General features: G+C 41.9%; 1 protein-coding gene across 1 annotated transcript in view; it reads right to left on the reverse strand.

The window, feature by feature from the left end:
* The window catches only part of LOC147716912 (acid-sensing ion channel 2-like), a 1,907,803-nt gene that overhangs the window by 490,213 nt on the left and 1,391,571 nt on the right, over positions 1-26,019 (reverse strand). Inside the window, exon 4 of the mRNA XM_086923796.1 lies at positions 18,574-18,724. Coding sequence (XP_086779922.1) covers positions 18,574-18,724 — 151 coding nt within the window. The remainder of the gene's footprint in view (positions 1-18,573; positions 18,725-26,019) is intronic.

Below are 26,019 nucleotides of genomic sequence, written 5' to 3' on the forward strand. Positions count from 1 at the left end.
GCATTTTCAGAATTATATATGGGGCTCACGTTTTGTACTGAAGACAGGCCATATATCTTTGGTGGGAATTCTTACTCCTGATGGCGGTTGGAATGCTACAGTATTCATTGCGAGATTGGTTTCCAAAATTGCAAGAATATACTTTTACAATGGAATATGTGTCTGAAAGTAATAATGTGACAGCTGATTATCACTACTTCCTTTAAGGAATGAAGAGGTTTGTCATGCAGAAAATGATAAGGATACTGTGGTAACAGTGTCTAAGTATGTGGCTGCTCAAAGGGATACAGGAGGAGAGGTGGATGAAAGGTGAAGAAGAAGATTTGGTGTTGTGTGAAGTCAGGAGATATATAAGAGAAGAATAGCCTGATAAGACGGTGTTACCAGCGAACATTTTACTTTTTGGAGGATAGCTGAAGAATTGGTGATGGAAAATAACTTGACTTGGGAAAATGTGTTGTCTGTAACAACAGTGTGCTGCCTATTCTTTCGTCACGGGGAGGAGCCAAGATGGCGGGCTGAGCACCGCCGAGTGAGGACGTGTATGTGTGGTCTGCAGCGATAACTCACTACGCTTGCCTTAAATGAGCAAAGTTTACGCTTTTTAAACCTAATACTAGGATGAAGGAAAAGAAAGCTTAAGGCGCCCGTGTACTCGCTGTAAAAATCGGCAGGCGACTGGCTGGAGATCGGTGCTTTCGGCAAGGGGCTGAGGTGCTCGGCGTTTGGGGAAGGGAGAAAGCGAAGAAAACGAAGCGCTCGCTTACCTGAACCTTTCTAACGAGAAGAACGAGAGGAACGGCTGGAATCCGGTTGAAGACCGGGTTTTGACGGGGGCCGAAGCTCTGGAAACTGTTGCAGCAGGGAGGCAGGAAATTGCTTCGCTCCTGGATTCACGTAGCGAGCTTTACTCGCTTATCGCCGCTCCCTAACCTCTCAGTCGGCTGGGCGTTCCCAGCCCCGATTCAGCAAAGTGCACACCTGAGGTCTTCCCTGATTACACGGCCAAGGCAGCTGAAACTGACAGAAACAGTGGAAACGACTACAGCACATGAACTAATCTCAATGCGCCAGACCAGATCCAGGAAGACTGCTCCGACAGTGAAAAAAGCACTCTCAGGTACTATGACTGCAGTGGCTGCAGGGGTAACGGTGGTGGGGGATAAAAATGAGATTAATAACTCGGTTAAACTCAAACAGCACCCTGAGCATTTAAAACCTGTGGATACAAAGGGAGGTGCTAGTGTCTGTGGTGAAGTCAATGTGGATTCAGATATAATAGAGATACAAGTAACAGACAAACAAAAGAGGAGTAGCAACGACAAAGGTGAAAAAAACAGGGATAAATCCAATGGGATATTGGTAGATAAAGAACTTGCTGTACCTATGGTGCCCACAGTGCCATGTAACAAAAACGGAGAGACTTTGTCAGGAAAAACTACTCCACAGGCAATTAAAGATAATGGGCTTGCTACTGAGACACGAGGAGGCAAGAAAGGGTCAGATAAACTTCACATGGATAAAGGGCCTACATGTTTAGCATTGAAAGAAGCCAGTGAGATAAAGCTGGTTAAGACAAATGAAATTGGTAAAAATATGGAGGTTGCAGCGGAGAGTGAATTAATAAATAGCCCTTTGCACGTAGTACAAGACCAAGCAGGAGGCTCTGTACACCTTAAGGTTAACAACACGGCATCAGCACTGACTGAAAAGATCAACTCAAAGGAGAAAGAGAAGGTGAAAGAGGGGGTGATTGAATCTGAGGCTAAATCAGATGAAGATTCAAATGTTGACTACGAGGAGTTAACAGAACCTGAAGAAGAAGGGCATAATGAGGCCTCCAAAGCAATAGTTAACAAAAAACTGTTATCGAGGAAAACCAAGAGAAAGGTCAAGACTAAACAAAAAATCCTCCTACTAAAAACAACAGGGAAAGATGTGGCAGAAAGCAAAAAAACTCGGTTAATAGACGACAGCCATCTGAGAAGATGGATAGAGGCGAAAGGTGGGGTTAAGAACATGGCCCTAAGACTTTCAGGGGCAAGTCCTGACGAGCTGAAAAGTCAACTTAGTAAAATACAAGAAGATAACCTAAGTAATGACTTAAGATTAAAACTGAACAAGCCTATGGATCTATCAACTGACCCTAGCTCGAGTGCATTTCCCCTAAACCAAGAGGTATCTGGCAACATGGTTATAATCTCGGAGGAAGGAAATGGGGACTTAAGTACTGAGATTTACTCAGGGATTTCTAGAGCTTCACTTAACGATATTTCAGATACCCCGCTGTCTCATACCATACTAAACATTGCTGAGAAACCCAGTGAGGAGCAAGATCCTGAACTCTCAATTCTGAATTTTGAAACGATGAATGAAACTATAGTATCCAGTTTGAGGAAAACTCCAACGCAGTTAGAACATAACTTTAGTGCTAAACCAAGAGAAAATGTGGAACACGAATCTTTGGTTGATGTGTCCGATGAGATAAATTTTGGAGAAACAGTACCTGATACATCTACTACACAAACTAGTAAATCCGCGCTACAGTGCGCTTCTGACATCTCAGATCCTATACCTCCGAAAGCTATCTCAATGGAGGCAATTATGCAGATTCTGATAGAACAGAGAGTAGAGATACAACAACAATACTCTCAACTAAGAGAAGACAATACTAAAATACAAGGAACTATGATGGAGATATGTCAGAATCTAGGAGGAGTAACAAAAGAAATAGAAGACATCAAATCACGAATAGTAGAGGTGGAGGAAGATGTGAACCAAACTACATCAATTGTCAGACAAAATACCTCAAGAGTGTCCCTTCTGGAAGCTAAAATGGAAGACTTGGAAAATAGGGCCCGGAGACAGAACCTTAGACTTTTCGGAATACCTGAAGGAATTGAGGGGTCAGATCCGAGAGCCTTTATGGTTAAACTTTTTCAAAGGGCCTTCCTGGACCTCACGGATTGGGACTGGGACTCCCAACTCCAGAGAGTACATAGACTTCCGCTAGTCCAAAGAAACACTAATAGCAAATTTCCGAGACCCTTTTTGATTTATTTTGGTAACTTTCTTTTGAGACAAGCAGTAGCATTAAAACCTAATAACCCGGTTACTGTTGATAACTTCACTTTTTTTGTGAAGTCAGACTTAACTAAGGCCACTATGGATAAACGGTGGGAACTTCGGAAGCTGATTGATGCCTTTAAAAATTTGGGATGTTTGGCCTATCTTCAAGAGCCTGCTCGCCTTAAGGTTATTCGGGATGGGCAAGTGGTCTTCTTTACTGATCCTCTATCTGCGGAACAATGTCTGGAAAAATTTTCCCGGGACAATGAAAGAAGAAACCAAAAAGAAAAAGAAAATTAGTGCTGCACTCTTTTGTAAAATTCTAGAGAGACAGGCTTATATATGTTGATATGTTTATATATGTTTATACTTCTTCTCCCTCTTTTTCTCTTTTTCTTTCTCTTTTTTTCTTTTTCTTTTTCTCTTTTTCTTCTTGATTTAGGTGGATTTTTGGGTTTGAATTGAATCGAATTGAATATAGACACAATAAGATACAATTAGGCATGAATTAAATATGGTTAGAGCAGCCACTCATACATGTTTCTTCACTGCGCTGCCACGCTAGCGGCAGCAACGCTAGAGGGGAGCTCCCCCCCAAGAAACGGGTTGCAGCAAGGGAGGGGGTGGGGTTGCCACAAGGGCAGGGGTGGCAACGGGTGTCGTGGGTGGGGGGTGGTGATAAAAGTAAAAAATATGATTGCAAGATTTGACGATTTATTTTTGCTTAGGAAACGTAGAAACGAAATGGTAACGAAGGTAAAACACATCGAGGAAAAGGAAAACAACATATTTACGATCAATATCAAATAAATGCTTAAGCTAAGAATCCTATGCTGGAATGTAGATGGCCTAAACAGTAAAAGTAAAAGAAAATTAGTACAGGAAGAGATTAAATTGTATAACCCCAATATAGTGCTGCTGACAGAAACTCATATAAAATATCAAGACAGAAAGGTGTTAACCCAACTAGGCTATGAATTGGTTGTTTGTACTTCTTTAAATGAGACCATAAGGGGGGTCGCTATTTTAAAACAAAAAACACTCCCATTAGAGATAATTAAAACTGCCTCTGATATTAGAGGTAGATGGGTAATAGCACAGATGCAAGGAGTGAAGGCTAAGTTGGTACTTTGTGTGGTATATGGCCCAAATATTGATAAGCCTAAAATTTATGAAGACCTAAGTTTAGAACTATTAGAGTGGGAAGGGGAAACTATGATTGCTGGAGATTTTAACTGTGTTATGAACTATAAAATAGACTCTACGGGGCCAATGAACTTTAAAAGAATGTATAAAGTAAGAGCTGCAATTTTAGAGCTTGCAAGATTAAACAACATTAGAGATTTATGGCGGTCTAAACATCCTAGGGTGCCCGGCTTTACTTACTATTCCGCCCCGCACAGGTTATGCTCTAGGATTGACATGGTATGGGCCTTGCAACAAATCTTAGAAAATTGTGCGATTGAAATCTGTCCCAAAGTCACATCGGATCATAACCCTCTTCTTCTGGATGTTAATATTGAAAATCAGAATGTAAAACCACGAAACTTCACTTTTCCTAGACATTTGCTAGTTGACCAAACGTTCATTTCACTAATTAAAAAACACATACAAGAGTTTATTGAGTTAAATGTTGATACAGCTAGTATCAATACGGTATGGGATGCTTGTAAGTGTAACATTAGAGGGTGTGTCCAGCAATATGTATACAGGTTAAATGCAGAAAATTATAATAAGAACAAAGATATGACATCTAAATTGGTCGACCTGGAAACACAATTGGCTGAAGCGACTTTGCAATCAAAAAGCGATATTGAGGTGCTTAGAGCACAATTGGTGGAACTGCAAGCTGGACTCAGAAAAGTGCTGAGAGAAAGATATGCAACTAAACTACATAAATACAAGTTAGATCAGTATGAAGGTGGGGACTGTATCGGAAAAATATTGGCTTTTAAAACTGCAGATAGAAAAGCAAAAACTAGAATAAAGGAAATAATTGGACCAGATTCAGTGATATATGGACAAGAGGATCAAATATTAAAACAATTTGTAAAATTCTATCAACACTTATATACCCCTGAGGAGCCATCGAATGAAACAGAGGTTGTAAAATATCTAGATCAATATTTAGGACCATCGCGAGCATTAAATCACGAAGTAATTCAGCAACTAAGCACTGATATCACTACTGAGGAGATTAAATTGGCTATCGACCATTTACCATTAGGTAAGGCGGTAGGTGAGGATTGCATACCAGGGGAACTTTATAAACTGTGTTATCAAGAGCTGGCTCCATTACTTCAAAAAGTCATTAACTCAATTATTGTCTCTAAACAATCACCATCTTCATGGAAACTTGCTAAAATCATATTTTTTCTGAAGAAGGGAAAACCGGAAAAAGAGTGTGGCTCATACCGGCCCATATCTCTACTCAACTCTGATGTGAAAATGTTTGCAAAAATTTTAGCTAATCGGTTAGCACCCCATATGCCGGATATTGTTAATCCCCAACAACATGGCTTTGTGATTGGTAGAGATACTACATTGCATGTTAATACTTCCATAACTGCTTTGGATGTAGCTGAAACTACTAACACCCCACTCGGTATGATAATGTTAGATGCTGAAAAAGCATTTGACCGAGTGGGGTGGGAATATCTGTGGACAGTATTAATTAAAATGGGCATAAATGGTTCTTATCTAGATTGGGTTAAATCTCTCTATGATGATCCACGAGCCGTGATCAGCTATGGAGGTATAGACTCTGACAACTTCAAGATTGCAAGAGGTACAAGACAGGGATGCCCTCTTTCCCCATTATTATTTGCTTTATCTCTAGAACCTTTTCTAAATGCTTTAAATGATCAAACTAATATAATTCCGGCTCAACATGGGGATATAACCCTTAAATTAACTGCCTTTGCGGATGATATCGCAATATATACACCGGATGTTTGTAAAGCTATGCCCGCAATTATAGAAGAAGCACATAAGTATGGGAAAATCTCCGGGTATAAATTAAATGTTAACAAAACTCAAATTATACTTAATTATACTCCGGTTATATGTAACTACAAAACCTGTAAAGAAGCCGTATACTTAGGTATTAAACTTACTGCTAAAGTGGAGAAAATTGTGGAATTAAATTATGGGTTATTCCTTAAAGAAACAGCTGCGAGCTTTAAAAAATGGCACAAGATACCTTTGAGTTTGTTAGGGAGACTAAACCTGATAAAGATGAAAATCTTACCCAAGTTACTTTATTTGTGCAGAGCTATACCGCTTCAACCAAATAAGCTTTTTTTTAGAAAATTAGATGGCATTTGTAGTAGCTTTATCTGGGGGTATAAAAAAGCACGAAGGGCGGTAAAATTTTTGACACTTCCAATCTCTAAAGGGGGTCTTACCTTACCGGATTTTAATCGTTATTTTTTAGCTACTTTTCTTTTACGCACTAGGAGCCTATTAAAAAATACTCCCTCTTTATTTTTTCATCAATACATGTTGGGGGCAGATGCTAATCAATTTCTACTACGGGTCCATGATCCAAATTATTTCAAAAGAGTAAAGTTCAAGACTGCCAAACATGCCATACGAATTTGGGATAAAATTCTGTACATTAGTAATAGTTCATTTTACAATACTGAACTTAGATTATGGAACAATCCGGGTCTTCCTGACATATTTTCGGACGGTTTGGGTAATCGATGGATTAGACAGGATATAAGCACACTGGGAGATCTTTATTGCACTACTGGGCTGAGGGACTTCGAGAATTTAAAAATTACAAACGGGCTTACGGATGACATGCATTTTAAATATAGACAACTAAGAGATTATTTCTGTAATAAACTGAAAATAACGGAAGTTAAACAATCTGATATTATTGAAGGTATTTACTCAGAAAAAACTAAATCATTAATCAGGTTGGGATATCAATGGTTTATTAAGGAGAAGGGCGAAAACACATCTCAAATTGCAGCCAAATGGTCTCGTAGATTAAATCAAAACATAAATTCAGCACAAATTGGAAATGCCCTAACTCATTTAAGTGAAATAGTTCACTCGTCTAAGCTGAAAATGCAGCTATATAGGACAATCACGGAATTGTATTACACGCCGCAAAGAATATCCAGATGGGCACATGGTAACTCGGTGACAGAGAAATCTAGGTGTGCTAAATGTAACACTGTTGCGGCTGGAATTGAACACATGTTATTCTCATGTCCTGCACTCTCCAATTTCTGGAATCGCATATCTTACCATCTTCAATTGAACCAGATAAATTCATCGGATCTTACGGTACAAATGGTATTATTAGACATCCAAGACGAGAACTATCCCAATAAGGATCTCTTAACGATTTTGCTAGCATGTGCTAGATTAACAATAGCTAGAGTCTGGATTTCTAAAGAACCCCCTAATGTTGCGGATTGGTTAGCTTTGGTTTATGAAATTAGAACTATGGAATTTGCTTTAGCTAAACTTAGGGGCCCTAAAGCTCTTCTGAGAAAAGAAAAGGTATGGAAGCACTTTTTTGAAAGCCAAGATGCATGATTTAGTTTAGTTTTGTTTATCTGCTCTAGTAGCTTATTACTGTAATAGTAGAGCTAATGTGAGATATAGGTTTATTTATTAACTATACGTTGTTATCATTCCTCAAATTTTGTTGCTGCTCATATTAACTGTATTTGTATGTTAAGTATCGAACTGAATTGTAATGAATCATATCATTTCTTGCAATCAATAAAAATGTTTAAAAAAAATAAATAAAAAAAAAATAAAAATAAAAAGGAAAATAACATGACTTAAAAAAAGAATGGAAAATGTGTTCCTTGCAATGCAAAAAGAAATTGTCTGTTTAGCACATGAAGGACATCTAGGGATGTCTTCCAGGAAAAGACATATACGCACCAGTTTTTGGAGGCCGGGGATGGATAGGATGGCTGCCAGGGTAGTGAGAGAGTGTTGTGTGTGTGAGAACAGTGATACAGTGTTGAGATCGTGACCTGCTCTTCTCGAGCCAGTGCCTTGGCTGAATACACCTTGGCAAAAGTTGTTTCTCAACATATCAGGACCAGTTTATGGCTTACCTGCTGATTTCCTTTGTGCTTTAGTTCTCATAGATTACCACTCTAAATGGCCTGATGTGAAATAAGTACCCCAAGCCACTTCCAGTGTCCTTATTCAGTTTTTTATAAAAAGGTTTTTGCAAAAGAAAGAATATCCAGAAGTTTTGACGTGTGATAATGATATTCAGCTAATGGTGAGGGAGATGTAGATTTTCTGTACATTCAATAATATAAAGCATGTTACTACTGTTTTCTATGAACCCCAAGGGAATGGACAGGTTGAGAGAGACAATTGTGTTCTCAAAGAGAGTATTTACTTGGCATGTGGATTTGGTGGGCAGCTGAAGGATAGACTGAGAGAGAAGTTATAGTGGTATCACATTACCCCTCAGAGTACCACTGAAATTAGTCTGTTCAAATTGTTCAGAGGTAGGTGGCCTGTGTACAAATTGTATCCATGGGGGTTCAAGAAGAAACATGGGGAAGGTCAAGTCACTTGAGTCAGCTGTATTCGATTAAATAATCATAAAGGCACACATAATTGAATGCATATATCACCAATTTAATAGTGTCATTATTAAAATCCCCAATTTCAAAACACATAAAAACCAGAAAGTTTAGCAGGGATAAAATACACATAATATCAGACAAGGAAATACAACACATTATATGACAGCATCGCTAGTAATGTTAATAAACCAGCTGATCATACAGGGTAAGAGTATTCCTTACTTTTATAGCACCATTAATAAAAAGAGAAATAGCGTGACAAATATAATCAGTCTCAAGACTACATCAAAATTTATAGGCTCCCTGATGCATTATGACAGTCCTTAATATTAGGACGGGACATAAAACACATTTCCTAATTTCACAATGAAAACCACAGAATAATATAAAATACATTGAAGATTGTACTGTCACTCCATCACACTGGCATCTAGGGAGTCTAGAAGACCATCTTTCTCTTTTTGGGAATACTACAAGACTAAATTCCGTCATTTATGTAGGTAATAGGGTTAGAGTGAGGTAGCCTGCTTTGGTGAGAAAATGTACAGCTAAGTTTGGTAAAGCAATGAAAGTGATCAAGGCATATAATAAAATTGTGGTGACTTAAGATGGTGAGGTCTGGAATGTGAGAAGAGTGGCAAAATGTAACCAAGAGAATGGACTTTTACATGTAAGAAAGTGTGAGAAGTCTTTTGCGAAAATGGGATTAGGAAGAGTTACATCTTTATCCTCACAAGACAGGCTAGGAGAAACTGCCAGGTGTCATTGTGATTGTTCTAGTGGTCAAAATCTGGCGAATTGAGGTGGAGTTGAAAATGGTGAGAGAACAAGTGGTTGTGAGTCTATTCTATAGCCCGAAGTTGGGATCACATGTGTGACGACAATCAAAGTTGGGATCACATGTGTGACGACAACCAAGCAATTTTGGAAATTTTTTATAAGCGTGTTGTTTTGTTCGAATCTTATGTTATTTATTTATTATGTGTATTTCTCTGTATATAGTTTGCGGGATCATCTTTTGTCTACATTTTTAGGGTAAGGATGTGTTGTATTTATTATCTATAAAGGTTAGGGTTAAATGTGCATTTATTAGTGAAAGTCCAGCAGTATGGGGTGGAGAAATTCCAGAATAGAATAAAATGGACAGGGAGAAGAAAACCATTACTTGATCACTGTTGGCTGTGAAGGTTACTGTGCTGTTTTGAATTAAGCTATTGCCTGGATTTTATACTACTGGTCATTGGAGCGTATTTTAACACGTACACACAATTGTGTTCAGAAAAACACGAGAAACTACACAAACATTCAGGGCCAGACAAGGAACACAAACCAGCCAAGGCAATTTAGCTGGACCGGCCTGGGTGGGAGGGGATTGGGGCGGTTGAGGTGGTAGTGGGAAGCACTGCTGCCGCTTTGTTACAGGGGGTGATATTGCAGCACTGCTGCAAATCCAGCTTCCAGTAACAAAAACAGCCCCCACCACTTTTAAAACTGCCCGCACCCTTCCGGCGCAACAGGGAAAGGTCCACTGCGGCCAGTCTAGCCCAGCTAAGATGCACACTGCACCAAGCACACAAACCAAGGTACACACACTCAGAGACGTTTTAAGGCATGGGCAAAGTGGGCTCTGGCCAAGGGCCACAGCCTTTCAGGGCCTGATAGACACAGTTTTTGTCTGCAGAGTTTTTTCCTTATCACCTTGAATAATTCTTAAACAGATTGATTTAAATACTCTTTCCTTTAATTTATTTTTAATGTGGGTGATGTGTGAGAGTCTATTACAGTCATTTCACAGAGAAATGTTGTGTTTATGTTTCAAGTAACATCCATAAAAAAGTTCTTTTAGGGCCAAACAGGACCTTACATACGAGAAATGTGAGTGTGTGACAGAGATTATATGCAGTAATGTTAGTGAACTGCTGTATTGTTACAATATTCAAATCCCCCATCACTATCCTGGAATATTAGATGTAAACACATTTAACATTTGGACCAGTGCTCCTGTGCATTCTCAGTGACCTGGTCAAGGAGGGCATGAAAGAGCTCAAATTGGATCATAAATTCAAAAGTGTTCTGAACAGGTGCCCCCAAAATGCATTTGGCCCAGGCCTCCAAAATCCTTAAGATGCCCCTGCACACACTCGAGCACATACTAAGCATGGGCGAATTTTGCGAATCTTGCGTTCGCGAATTTTGCGGATTTGCGAACTCGCAATCCGCAAAATCCACGAATTCTCGCGAATTTGCGGATTTTTTTTTTTGTGTTTGCACGGGTTTCTGCCAGTTCGCGAGGGTTTTGTACAATTTCGCAAACGCGAACTTACCTGTCGGGTCGCAAGTTTTGCGAACTTGTTGTTTCTACGTGTCCAGCCTGTTTGGGACACTCTTCTTCATCACTGCCACTCTCTGTCACCACTGCCACTCTCTGACTACTCATGCCACCCTCTGGCCCACCCATGCCACCCTCTGTTTCATCACAGCACCCTCTGGTTGTCCAGTCAGTGTACATTATTGTGGCAAAGCAAAGCACACCTTCCCTGCCTCAAGTGACCTGAATTAATTTGGGGCTGATTAATGTGTCACAGAATATTTTTTTAGCTGGCACCTGCTTCCTTAGTGCTTCCTGATTAGTGATCTTTTGCACTTGCTAAGTGCTTTCATTGTTGCAAAATTAGTTACAACACCTGCCCTGCCCCAACTGACAATAATGAATTAGGGGCTGATTAATGGATTTGAACTTCCAGCCTGGCTCCTGCTTGTCTCCCTTAGCTGTAATTCAGGACCTTTGTGGCATATGTGTAACTATTCTGAGGTTCAGAGCAGGGTCACATAATAGTTGCAACTGGCAACTGAACTCTGGAGGGGCCCCTCAGGAAGCACTACAGGAAATGGCTACTAATGATGAGCCTGAACTTTTGAACCTGGTAAGTAGTTTCAATTTTGCTAAGATCGTATTTCTGCAATTTAGCGCTTATTCGCGGGGCGCGAAGTTGTACTGGGAAGCCGCGAACTCACGCGAACAGTGCGAGCAAACCATAAAATCCGCTGCTCGCGGATTTTGCGGGAGATTCGCGAATCTCGCGGATTGCGAATTTACCGAAAATCTGCAAAATCCGCGAGCGAAACGGATTTTCCGCCCATGCTTAGCACATACACCATTCGAAGAGCCAATCTTTTTTTCACCTGCCTACATATTTGACTTTGTGATGAAATGCGTGCCTTGCATTGTCTTTGTTCAGTTTTAAAGAACGTCAGACTATGCACTCTAGATAGCATAAGTAAATGCATCTTGTGAATATCTAGGTATCTGACTTTGGGTGTCTCAATCTATTCTACAGAAAACAATGTGTGCACACATTTCTAAATTGTAAATATGTGCACATATTGTTTTCTATACTATGAAATAATGGAATTATAATGCACTCTGCCTGTATTATGTGTTGTGACGTCTAGGACAAGGGCTAGCCGAGCAGACAGAATCTCATAACCTCATCTGTTGATCGTCATACATATTTCTATTGCTATGCAATGTTAAATTTTAATATCAAATATTCATTACGTTCTCTGGAATGCCTTTCGATACAGTAACTTGCAGATGCAGTCACGCAGTTTCGAGGCCTGCTTTGTATAGAATAAAAATGTATCTTTTCAGGTAATCCGAATCAGATGCCGGGCAATTTATGATTAGCAATGTTAAAAACCTAGAAAAATAGTTTATTGTTTATGTACAATTTCATTTCTGCCATAATGGTTATTCGTTGTTCACTCTCAGGGTGGAAGCACTGCTTATAATTGTTATCAGAATCTTAAAGATGAAAAGCAGAGTCAGATTCGGCACTTGAACCTTCCCATTACCGATAAATGCGATGAAAGCCTAACCCTCTGAACTGTCCTGCCTGCTCCCATCCACCTCGCACTCAAATTGCTATTTATAACACGCATTGGCAGAGCCATTAAGGCTGGCATTGATATGCTAGGACACATTTAGAACCATGACCTTTTTATGAAGCCCATTTCCTGTCACTTGTTTCACTGGGGTTGCGTTGTTGCTATGCTCACTTTATTCAGCTGAGAAGCCACATGGTGACCTTGCTATTCAGAAACGCTGCTTGTGAGACCAAAGTGCCCAGGCATCAATGCAGAAGAGCACGCCACTGCCCCTTTGGGAAGCAGGCAGTGAGGAAGGTGCAAAGGAGTCGAAAGCAGACGATACTGGCAAGCATTCAAGGGAAACCTTTCCCCTGATCCTGCACAGCATCACATCCATTGCAAGCTGGTATGCTGAGGTACATTATTAATGGCAGACTGCCACATCCTTCCATTGCACTCAGACATCCCATTCTTCAACGTCAGGGTGTTTGTGCTTGCGCTGGTGGAGGCTCCTCCAAGCAGCAGTCATATTTACTTAGCTCCTGGAAACCGTGCCTCTCCAGTGTGGCAGAACAGCTTGTATATTTGTCTCTCTGTGGACTCCAAAGTGCTTTTACAGACATATAATGGCAGAAGCATGCTTCTAAAGAGCATACTCTATAAAGTAGTACATGAACAACAGATTTGGGATTGAGGGAGTTAGCTAATCAGTAGACTCACTGTAAACAGGCAAGTGTGTATATACACATTAGATTTTATTTAACTACCAATTCCCTGAACGATTGTTGCTTCTCAAAAACTGTTACTAGGCATTGCTCTGCGGATGAGATCTGGAGAATATTTTCTCAGTTTTAGGTGTAGTGTGGAGAGGGGTGTTCCTACCTGTGCCTCATCTTGCATTACCATCCTGTCTCATCCTCCTTGTTCAATACTTCAAACTTTTCTCACTGTCATCATTCCATGCTGATGTCCCATATCTGCTCCTCTCTCAGCCATACTTCTATCCACCTCCTGCTCTTTCCCCTTATCTCCCACAGGCTGTTTGGCCGCAGTAGCAATTTCCTTTTGTTTGCCAGTGTTGCTTAGCTTTGGCCACCTCTTTGTCCATTTTCCATGCTGCTTCGAACTCACGGTTCGACCCAATTCTTATGTTCTGTCACCTAATATGGTCTTCCTATGCTCCACCGTACTACCTGTACCACTTATTTTCTGCATGTCTGTCCCCATCTCGTCAGTGTGTACTCATAGCCATTGTCCCTTTGTCTGTACATCATGTTAATCTATCTCTGTGCCTCTCTCTTATGTCTGCATCTCCCATCCATGCCCCTCACTCTTCTTCTGCTGCTTTATTTAAATAAGAACAGTAAAATGTAGTTTATATTTTCTCCCACACAGCATGTATTGGGGCTGTCATCTATGACTTGGAACAGCAAAGGTGCAGCACCGATCAGCCCACCAAATGCCACGGGGAAATTAGATCCGACTTTTGGGGGGGGGGGGGGTTGGTGGCTAACTCCTCCAGTCAGTGGGGTGGAACAAGCATTTCAAGCAATGTAGGCAGAGATATCTTTATATACAATATGAGGGAAAGAACCGCCAAGCTGCAGTTTAAACATATTGGACTAATACAATCTTATGACTGAAAGACTGGAGTCAGTATTTATCCATAGATTCCTCACTTGAGCTCAGTTGTGCCTACTTGCTGAGGCAATATTGTGGCTGGATGGTGTGTGATCCATTTACTGCACATGGATATTTCAGTTTGTGACTTGTTTATTTTGCTGTGGTTAGATATCGTCATTATTTTCACTGCTTGGGACATTGCCCGATTGAGTATGAGTCAAAGTCAGATGGGTTTTAGAATTAAGTATGATTTGTTTATTATCTACTTAACAGTAACACTTGACAGGACAATTGCTGTTCCGGCAAACTACCGCCCCATCTCTCTTCTACCTTTCTTTTCAAAAATCCTGGAAGCCCACGTCACCACCTGTCTCTCACAGTTTATCGAGAGCTCCGACTTCCTCGAGGGCAACCAAGCTGGCTTCAGACCCGGCCACTCTACGGAGACAGTCATCTTGGCCGTGCTGGACGCCCTGAGAGACGGTGTTGACAAGGGCACCCCCCAGGCCCTGGTATTATTAGACCTGTCAGCCGCCTTCGACACGGTGGATCATAACATCCTTCTCCGCCGTGTCGAGCAGGCTGGCATCCAGGGCCTGGCTCTGGCCTGGGTCAGATCCTTCCTGACGGGCAGGTCTCAGACCCTAAGCCCCGGTGCCTTTAGGGCTCCTAGAGAGCACTCGCTCTGTGGGGTTCCCCAGGGTTCTTCTTTGTCCCCTCTCCTCTTCAATCTTTATCTTCGCCCCCTTCTATTTTCTCTGAGGCTGTGGGACGTCACCGTGTTTAATTACGCGGACGACCTGCAGCTAATTTTCCCTCTTAATTCCCCCTCTGCTATTTCTAACTTTCAGTCAGCCATGTCCCACATTCTCCAGTGGATGGGCCACAACCAGCTAAAGCTGAACCCCGGGAAGACGGAGCTCCTTCTTCCTGGTAGGAGCCCCACCTTCTGGGGGCCTCAATTCTGGCCGGTGGAACTGGGCCCCTCTCCCACTCCCGTGGCTTCGGTGAAGAGCTTAGGGGTCACTATTGACTCCGCTCTATCCCTAGGGCCGCAGGTGGGGACCGTGGTCTCGTCCTGCATTTACCAACTGCGCAGGATCAGGAAAGTGGCATATCTCTTTACACCTGATGCCCTCCTGCAGGTTATCATGGCCCTCGTCCTCTCCCGCCTAGATTTCTCCAACTCGATCTACCATGGTCTGCCTAAAACATCGATGGGCAGACTACAGGTGGTCCAAAATCAGGCGGCGAGATTGGCCTTAGGGATTCCGAAGTGGCAATCTGCCAGGCCCCTTCCCGTTAAACTCCACTGGCTTCCTGTCGCCTCTAGGGCAGCCTTCAAGATCGGCTGCCTTATCTTCAAATCTTTGGCTGGCTCTTGTCCCATCTTTGTAAAATCTCTCATCCGTCCCTACCGCCCGTTCCGTAACTTGAGATCCTCCCATCTTCACCTCTTGACTGTCCCCTCTTACAAGCTCTGCAGATCTGGAGGCCGGAGATTTGCATATCTGGCCCCCAAGTTCTGGAATTCTCTCCCCCTCTCTCTTAAAATTTCTAACTCTCTGATCCTCTTTCGTAAATCTTTAAAAACTTGGCTTTTCCCTCACACTGGTTAGTCTTTCTGTCTCCTCTATTTCCAACCAGCGCCAGGAAACCCATGGTGTCAGTGCGCTTTACAAGCACCCCTTACGATACGATACGATACGATCCATTTACTGCACATGGATATTTTGATTTGTGACTTGTTTATTTTGCTGTGGTTAGATATCGTCATTATTTTCACTGCTTGGGACATTGCCCGATTGAGTATGAGTCAAAGTCAGATGGGTTTTAGAATTAAGTATGATTTGTTTATTATCTACTTAACAGTAACACTTGACAGGACAATTGAAGGAGGAGATTGGGTGCAATAAAGAGCTAAAGTAAATGTTAAAGAGGGGGCAAAGATGTTTGGTACTTTAGTTGTGAATTGACTGGAGCTGCCTGAAGGGAGGACTGAGATGATTATCTGTCTGATAGAGAAGATCTGCCTCTGTAATGCGATCTGCCTAATTACTGCACTCTGCACTCTGATTTGTGTCAAGTCTCTGTGGAAGCTACGGATGACGAACAGTTTCAAAGGCAAGGAATAGTTCAAGTAATAGGTATGCTAGTGCTCCACTAATAATCCACTGTAATTTTGAAATCATCCCATGTGAAAATCAATGCTGCGCTTGCACTGAATCTGTTTTATAATCCGAAAGAAGTTTATTTTCTTTGAAGCAGATACAGGAACTGTGGTGGAGCAGTGGGAAGGCATGCAAGAAGAATGAAACTGGTGGGTGGGTAGTAATGCAGGTGTGCCTTCCAAATAGCAAGTGTCAGTGGTGAGGAGGCCTTCAGCTGTACTGCCAAGGAATCAGGATATCATATGGTACTATCACTTTAGATAATATGGCTGGCGTACCAATTTTCCTCTGAAATCTTCTAGTGGGGCTACTGTTTGTGACCGCAGTGCGATACATGCAAAGGTTTTGTGCCGTAAAATCTAAAAACAACTGAATGGATTTACTCCATAAGGCACGCTTTCTGGACCAAGATCTAACTTTCTGCCAAACTTGGTGGTATTCTGTTAAGCCATTTTTGCAGTATCGCTGTTTAATTTTCCTATGGAAAAATGAATGGGAAAAACACGTTTTGGATATCCCCTTTTTCTCAGCTCCTGCTTGATAGATCACTCCGAAATGTTCTGGGAAGGAGATGAGTAGAATGGAACTTTTTTGGGAAAAATTCCATGAAGATTCATTGGCAAAATTCTTTTCAGATCTCTGTTACCTAGGGCCAGTTCTTCCCACAAGGTAACCAATGATCAGAACAACGGTCAGCTATCAGTTTATTGAAACAGGTCACTCGTAATTCACTCACAGGTGAATGCTTAAATCCAGGGTCTCACTTCCAGCCTGTGGGCTGAAAAAACACACCTACACATCTCTGGGGCCTTTCTGAACACAGTCAAGTCCCTTTCAAAAACTCATTCTCGAGTGACTCACACATCCCAGTAAGAACTCACCTGAAGCCCTCTGCATAAAGTTTCACCTCAACACTAGTAAACAATATGACCATCGGTTTCTTAGCAAAAAAGAGGTGAAAAAAGTCTATCTCCCATTGCAGTTCTTTTTGTAAACACCTTGTTCAACCCTTTAACAAATTCATTAAAAAGCTCCTTCAAAGACGAGGATGTCACCACTGCCTACAATTACTCACATTCTTCCTCAATCAGGCACACTAAACTCAGACAGTACAGTCATTATCGCCCACTGGTGGGCACCCATGTATCTTAAACATCTTTTAAAGAAAGATTGCTATCAACTAAATCCAGTGCCACAAAGAAGTCCAAAAAATCATAGCCACCGGGATTCTGATCATGACAGAGAAAGAAGATGGCTGTAGATATTGCCTGGTAAGATGTAGTAGAGTCATGGGTTCTCCAGGCAGGCTCATAATCTAGATCTCATAACCACAAGTCAATATAGCGATCCTCAATCTTCCTACACTGCCTAGAATCAATGGACCTAGAACCATCAGGGCGAAACGTGTCAACTACAAATTTCAAGACGCCACCTCACAAGATCTCAAAAAAAGCTACCATTCGATTGAAGATCAATGTTCTATATAATCAGAGGCATTTGTTATACCTTTTGAGCTGATCTTGGTTCGCATTTGGCGGTCTACCCGATAGCAGAATTAAATCCTAAATAAACGGCATGACCATCACTTTCTTAATACATTGAGTGTAGCAAGGATTGTGCACTATTTATTAATACAATTGTGTTGTAAAAATGGTCTTTATTTGCACAGAAATCTTTATGCACCCTTAATTATTTGACATGTGTTGTTCAAATTCAAGACAAAGTGAAAATAAACTTTGTTAACCAAATGTGAGTTGTCTCACCCAGCAAAACACGACATCCTGGTCAATATAGAAAAAATAATTCTTTATCTGAAAGTGTTTAAGAAATATTTAAATAACCCTCACCGATAACAAATAATCATTTCATTTGGTATACTTGTAGTTTCTTATATCATGCTACAGCTGTTCGCTCATTTTTATACTGCAGAATCAATGGGCAGCACATCAGATGAAGCCCTCAAGGGATTCACATTCTCCATGACTGAAAAAGAGTAAGACTGGGGCACTTTTTTCCCCATCCAACACATTAATATGTGGATGAAGGAACAGTCTGGATCCTTAATTTTTAAATTTAATTTCACACAAAGGAGGAATCAATGTAACTTCAAACGTCAAGCTTTTTCACAAAACCTAACTGAACAAAAAAGCACCCAGAAATAATTGAGTTTTGCAGTGTGCGCTACTGTAGCAGATACACATCAACATTATGGATGTGCACTATCATCCATTGCAATTTAAGGGACAAGGTGTACTAACCTGGCATATGGACCATTCTGCAGTTACAGTTCTCTACAATGTATCTGGTTTCACAATCAATCCTGCAGGCTGTTAGACTGTACACTGGGAAGAAATCAGACCCCGTCTCTGAAGGGCGGCATTCACCCCATGGAGGGGGCAGGTACGATAGCTGCAAAAAAGAAAACAAGAAAGATTCATGGTTACCAACCAAATTCTTGTATTAGTGACTAACAGGTTACAGTCTTTGAATTAGTCTTTTCATATAATATTAAAGAAATATGGATGCCCTCAGGTTTAGAAATCATGAAGAACATGTGTTTTCGCAAATGGTAATATATTGAACATATGTAGTAAAAAGGCAATTTGATCCTCTGTACACCAAAGAAAAGGACAAACAAAATGTTTCACTAGAGCTAGCCTGTATGAAGAAGGCATTATGGTATCAACTGTTTGCTGATGGCCGTGGCAAATTGGAGCAGAACAAATATGCACATTAGCAAAGCACTATGTAGTGCTGACCTCGGTGCAATATTCTGCACTTAATATCTAGGTGTTGATAAACTGATGTGGATTGGTACTTGGGCATCAAATGCTGAAAGCGTTATGTCGTCATGATACGATGAAATTATACAAACAATTCTTCTCATTTTCCTAGAGCTGACAGTCTATAACCCCTTATATGTACTGCAATACAAACACTGGCTAAATATCCTAATGGGAGAGACATTCCTAATCTAAAACTGTGACAAATATAATCCTCTGTATTGCTTTTCTTCATAAATCAAAAGAACATATTTCTCAAAGGAAGGTCCATTAAGATGGGGTTTCAAATGTAAAGAGCCAATCGCATTTAACAAACATTTTGTTCTTATTTCCTTAATTCTTTATAAGTTTTGTGTTAAATGTGAGCTGAAGTGTTTGTTTTGTATGATTAACACACAAATATTAAAACATAATAAATGATAAAGTATTAAGAAAGTAAGGATCTTTAGCTAATAATAGGTAGTTTTAATCTTTTTTAAACCAAATTAGCAAATTTCATGAACAATTTTAATTTTTGCATCCACTACTTTTCTAAAAATAATGATTATAGAAAATGATGCCTTTTTTAGTACAAAATAGCCTCAGCGTTGATCAAGATTTCCATCAAATTCACAAATCTGATATTTAGCATGCTTATTACTCACTTTTTTCCACACATCTAAGTGCTCCTTTGCACTTTCTACAAATTTCGCTAAGTAATTTGTGCTTAACCCTCTGGCAGTTTTGCACAAAGCAGTCAAGCTAAACTTAGAGGCAATGTCTAAGCTATTCATGCAGTACTTAAATAGTAATAAAGTGAAAACATAAGACAAGAAAAATCCCAAACCAATTTAGACAATAGAGTGAAGTTCAATAAATAAAACAACCCAAAACAACAAAATCTAATAAGTAGAACCATAGTTGCGAATTTTCTAAGTTTAAGGTTCAAATTAGCACCAAGAAGCATTAAGCACAAACCACGATCATCTGGTTGCACTTGACCAGAACAAGGATACGGTTTGAGGTAACTATGATGGCGCTCAGGTCGGATATAATGGGCAGGTTTGTACTTGTGAAAAGCTTGACCTTTGGACTAAGCCTCTAGAATGGAAATCAAAAATCTTCAACTGTGCAAGGCAGCAGGTTGTGAAGGTCCAATTGGATCGTATTAGCGGCTGTGGATTAGAACATAGCAAGAGAAACCTAAATCTTTGGCCAAGCAATACTGCACATTTGTCGGATCACTGGCAAGTTGGTCCCTGCCCTCTTTTGGTTCTCACAGCAAAAAGTTCCCAGGTTTTAGGGAATTTCAGGAGGAGTGCACTTTGACACCAGCCAAGGGTCCAGGAAATTGGGGAAAGCACTTGGGGGTAAATATTCACTCCAGCAGAGGCCAGCAGCAGGGTCATGGGCAGGTCAATCTGTATTTGCTCTCCTGAGAAAGCAGGAAAAAGGCCTCTTGCAGCTTGCTGGGTCTCTGTGGCCCAAGCAGGAGTCGTGAAAGTAATTCTCAGCTCACAGACAGCAGGCCCATTCACCTTCTGTTCTTCAACAGGTCCATCAAGTGATCTACTGAAGGTACTGGGGTTGCCACATTTTTGCCCAGTAACAGCCTATGGATGGTGGAGACACCTGGCTACTCCTTAATCAATGGGGTAAAAGTTGCCAGGGTGACTACACCACGTTTTGCAGCACTTCTTGTGTGTTTCACTAAAAACTATCTTACAGTGGTCCTCACTACCTAAAACCAACATTTCAGAACCCTTCTCCCCTTTTCAGAGCTACTGTGCCCACCCAGAGGTTTGGTTACGGAAATCAGCAAACCCTACTTTGTGGTCATTTCAAATCAGTACTGGGGTAGCTCCCATTTCAACTGGGTTTGGAGCCAAGGTGACTAGAAGACAAACAGAGACAGGACTAGGTGTAAGCTACATCTACCAGTGACAGGGTAGACACCCTTTAAATATCAGGAAAGCCCTCAGGGTATCAAGCTCAGGGAGGAAAACACCTCTCCACACCCAAGGCTTTTGTCCACTCTTTGGTTGCAATTTACATCTCACCACATTTAACCATATAACAGTCAGATGAAATGGACACTGGCAGAAAGGCCCTCTTTTACTTAAGCAGACAAATGACAACTTTCTAAAAGTGTAATTTCTAAGATAGCAATATAAAACCTGGCTTGACCATTACCATTAGGTTGAATTTTAAATAACTAATAACATTAGTCCTTGAATCATTTTTCTAGCTGCTCCCAGACTGAAATTAAGCATTATAAATGGATATAGTATAACCTAGTGTATCTTTATGGAAAACAAACTTGGGTTGGTTTCAATGTCAGAACATGTGAAACAATAAATATGCATGCCCTATGTTTGGAATAGCATGCACCCTGCCCAAGGGTCATTTAGAGCCCACTTTAGGGGTGCTTAATAGGTATTAGAAAGGAAGGTCTCCACCTGAAACAAGGTTTATTTGCCATGTAGAAATGTCAGTTTAAAACTGTAGACAGACTGCGAGGAAGGCCTGGAGACATGTTCTAGTTGGTGGCACCATGAGCCCTGCAGCCCAATAGTGCCATGTGATTTATAGACCCTGGGTGCATGTAGTACTATGAACTAGTGACTTATAAGTAAATGTCCCAATAAGGTATATGTAATTGTTACCATTTTAAAGGGAGAACACAGGCACTTGAACAGTGGTAAGCAGGAGGAAAGAGCGCAGAGTCATATGGCCAACAAAAATGGGTTCCATGAAAGAACCCAAAAAGATCTGGGAAAATACTAGGCAAAATATGGTCGTTTCCAACAGTCTATATTTGAAGTTTTCATATAGGTGCAACAGCAATATTTTTATTCCGTTCATCATCCAATAACGTATTGAAAAATCCAAATGTAATTGAAAGATTTTGGGAATTTGAAAATGTTTATGATTTGAACTGACAAGATATACAGACGTGTTAACTCTTTCAAGCCCACCTGGCAGCGTTTTGTAACTCTAATTTCTATAGAATTACAACAAATCATGAAAAGTGTGCATTCTCAACGAAGTTCTTCATTTATATCAAATATAACATAATTCCATTGGGAGGTTTTACGGTGGCAATGAGCAAAAGTTCCCATGGGAGCTAAAATGGGATTCAGTTTTGAAACTCATCTCTTAACTTTTGCTGGTCTGCATGGAAATTGGTATGATGAACCTAAGGTGCATCTACTAAGCATGTGCCAAAATGTTGGCAGTTTCATAACCGTGAACCAAAGTTGTAGGCAAACAGAAAATGTTAAGCCCTACAACCGGTCTCCACTGCGTATGGACAAAGGGATGCCACAGTGCAGAATAGGTACATGGCAAGTGAGGGAAGTAAAAAAATCACTGAAAGAACAGAGTTAGTGGTGAGTCATAGTGAATAAATCAAACATTTAAGACCAATGAAATTCGTAAATCATGGTATGCAATGCTATACAGCTACTAATGACGCCACCATGTTAACCTATTCACTGTCAGAGCAAAAACGCTCAACAGATTTATATTAAGCTTGGCATTAATGTAGAACATTACTCAGAAAGTGTGCTTTTTTAGATTTCTGTAAATCTAGCAGTTTTTGAGAGGTTAGCTTTTGAAAAGGTGCCGGGCAGGATTGAAGGGGTTAAGACTTAACATAAATTTTGCCAGTTAAGCATAACATTTTAGACATTGTTTTTACTGTAAGTCACATTTGAACTATACAACAGGTGGCAGACTGATGAAGGGGATAAAAAAAACATTTTCCGACCATTTTGAAAATGTTGATTGTTGTCAAAATCATGTCTTTAGTGCAGCAAAAAAAATCCATAACAAAGGGGATACAATATGAGCGTTGCATCACGTCAGCATGGAAGGTGACAGTGTAAAGCAGAACAAAAATCATGATTTTGATTTAATTGTCGATCACATAGCTGCCGTGCACCGCTGTGATTGGCATTCCACTAGAGTTGGATGCAGTGGGTGGGTGAAAGAAAGCCTCACGATATGGTGTTGGTGGTTCTAGGACTTTGTGCACTTTAGCACTGCTGTCCAATGTAAAGTGTGTGTGCCCTCTGTGGTAAATATGGTCAAATTGGTCTACACCTGTTTCACATATTTAATGTACCTGTCAGTCCCTTGTTAAGTGGTATCTCATATACCCGGGGCTGGTAAATTAAATGCTGCTGGTGGACTTGCAGGGCTGATTGCGTGACCCACCAAAGTAGCCTTTCAAACCTGTCAGGCCTCTGCCATTGCAGGGCCTGTGCGTGCAGTGTTACTGCTGCTGTGAGGTGGCACCTAAGGTGTGTGCCATGTCTGTGACCCCCCCCTTTTACGACATGTCAGTCATCCCTAAGGTAGTCCCTAGCTAGCCCTATGGGCAGGGTGTATTATGGGTAAAAGGTAGGACATTTACCTTAAGTGCGTGAAATGTCCTGGTAGTGACAAACAGACATTTTGGTTTCTCACTTGCCCGTGGTCTGACCACCACTTGATTTCTTTTCTCCTTCCTATTCTCCCCCCAGCTAAGCCCCTTCGGCCCAAATACACCTGGGTCCGATCATGGGGCCGTGTCAACCTCGAGTATCTCTCCTCCCTCCTTACCGGCTCTCTTCCTTCTCTTCAGGGCCTTACCACTGCCTCCCAGGTTGATGCCATAAACCAGTGGCTCTCTCATAGCTCCGTTGCCCCGCTCAAGCGCATTACATCCAAACGCGACAAAGACGCCAATCGGTGGTTTAATAATGAGCTTAAAACCACCAAACTAATAGTCCGCCGCGCGGAGCGGGCTTGGAGGAGAAATTATTGCCCCACTCTGAAACTGGAATACACCAACATCCTGAGCCAGTACAAAAAAGCCATCTTGGAGGCTAAAACATCTTATTTCTCCTCCAAAATCTTAGCAGCAGAGAACCAGTCCAAAGAGATTTTTACCATCGTCCACAACCTGGCGTTCTCGGACAGAACTACTCTAAAACCAGCCCCGTCCGAAGATCTCTGCCTCTCTCTTAATAACTATTTTATTCAAAAAATTGCCACTATCAAGGCTAACATCCCCTCACCTTCCCCATCTTTTGTTGATCCTCAATGTCCTCCCCCCAAAGGCACACTGACCACCTTTCCCCCTTTCACTCGGGAAAGTCTGACCTCTTTGGTGCCTTTGATCAAATCTGGCTCCCCGCTCGACCCCTGTCCTGCCCACATCCTCCGTCACATCTTTGTCTCTTGCCCAGACCCTCCCCTTCACCTTCTCAACAGCTCCCTTTCACAAGGCATAGTCCCCAACTACTTGAATCCGCGGTCATTGTGCCCATCCTGAAGAAACCTGGGGCAGATCCCTCTGTCCCGGCCAATTTCCGCCCCATCTCCCTTTTGCCATTTCTGGCTAAGGTGCTCGAGCGGCATGTCACCTGCGCTCTGAGCTCCTTTGTGGAGAAGCACGGAGCCCTTGCCCCCCGCCAAGCCGGTTTCCGCCCCGCACACTCTACGGAGTCCGTTGTCATGTCGGTCCTAGACACCCTCAGGGAGGGTATGGACACCAATCAGCACCAGGCCCTCGTGCTCCTCGATCTCTCAGCCGCCTTTGATACGGTGGATCACAACATCTTACTTTCCCGTATCGGGGCGGCGGGGATCGGGGGGAGTGCCCTGGTCTGGTTATCCTCCTTCCTGAGCGACCGCACCCAGGCTGTTCGCCTGGGTGACTTCACAGCGGACATCCGGAAAGTTCAGTGCGGGGTCCCCCAAGGTTCCTCTCTCTCTCCCCTCTTGTTTAATCTGTACATTGCCCCTCTGATTTTCTCTCTTCAACAGATGGAGGTCGCCATATTTAATTATGCGGATGAACTCCAGCTGGTCTTCAATCTTTCCTCTCCTTCTGCTGTCCTCAATTTTCAAACTGTCATGCTTCATATCAGGGACTGGATGAACCACAACCACCTTAAACTCAACCCTGATAAAACCGAGTTGGTGTTGACGGGTGGTTTATCCAGTCCCTGGTCCCCCCTTTTTTGGCCCCCCTCTCTTGGTTCTTCTCCTGTTCCCTCCTCCTCAGTTAAAACTTTAGGCATAAAACTTAACTCTCAACTCACCCTTCACTCCCAGGTCAGCTCTGTGGTATCTTCTTCTTTCCTCTCACTGCGTACTATACGCAGGGTGTCCCGCTTCTTCACTTTTTCTGCCCTAAAAATTATCATCTTGGCCATGGTGGTGTCCCGCCTGGACTATGGGAACGCCCTGTATGCTGGTATCCCTGCATACAGCCTGCGTCGCCTACAACAAATCCAAAACCAGGCGGCTCGCCTGGCTTTCAATCTCCCTAAATTCCACCACTCTACCCCACTCCTGAAATCACTTCATTGGCTCCCCGTGCGAGCTAGAATTCAATTCAAGCTCGCATCCATCACCTTCCTGGCCCGATCGGGTTTGGCGCCAGCCTTCATCTCCTCTGAGATTGTCTCTTACGCCCCCACCAGGGCCCTACGTTCCTCCTCCCAGTCCCTCCTCACCATCCCACGCTTCTGGAGAAAGAAGTGGGGGGGATCCAAATTTGCTTTCCTTGCCCCCACCCTCTGGAATTCCCTTCCCCTTGAACTTCGCTCCATCCCCCTCTACTCACAATTCCGCAAATGCCTTAAAACCCACTTATTCACAAAGTCCTTTGAATAAATGCTCCCTCTGCCCTCCCTGCCTCTAACCTCAGTCCCCGTTAGCTATAGCGCCAAGAAACCGCTGGTATACGTGCGCTCTACAAGAACTTTCAAACTCAAACTCAAACTCAAACTGCTGTGAGGCTGCCCTCCCATGAGAAAGCATTGGGGATTACCTGATAAGTGTTTCAGTGGTAATTACTGATATGAGAGGAACAACGTGGTCAAGTTAGGTATGGTTGGAATAGTAATAATAAATGCTGCGCAATGGTGTGTGTAGATTTATTAT

Source organism: Lissotriton vulgaris, chromosome 5 (genome assembly GCF_964263255.1).
Source record: "Lissotriton vulgaris chromosome 5, aLisVul1.2, whole genome shotgun sequence".
NCBI classification, from domain to species: Eukaryota; Metazoa; Chordata; class Amphibia; order Caudata; family Salamandridae; genus Lissotriton; species Lissotriton vulgaris.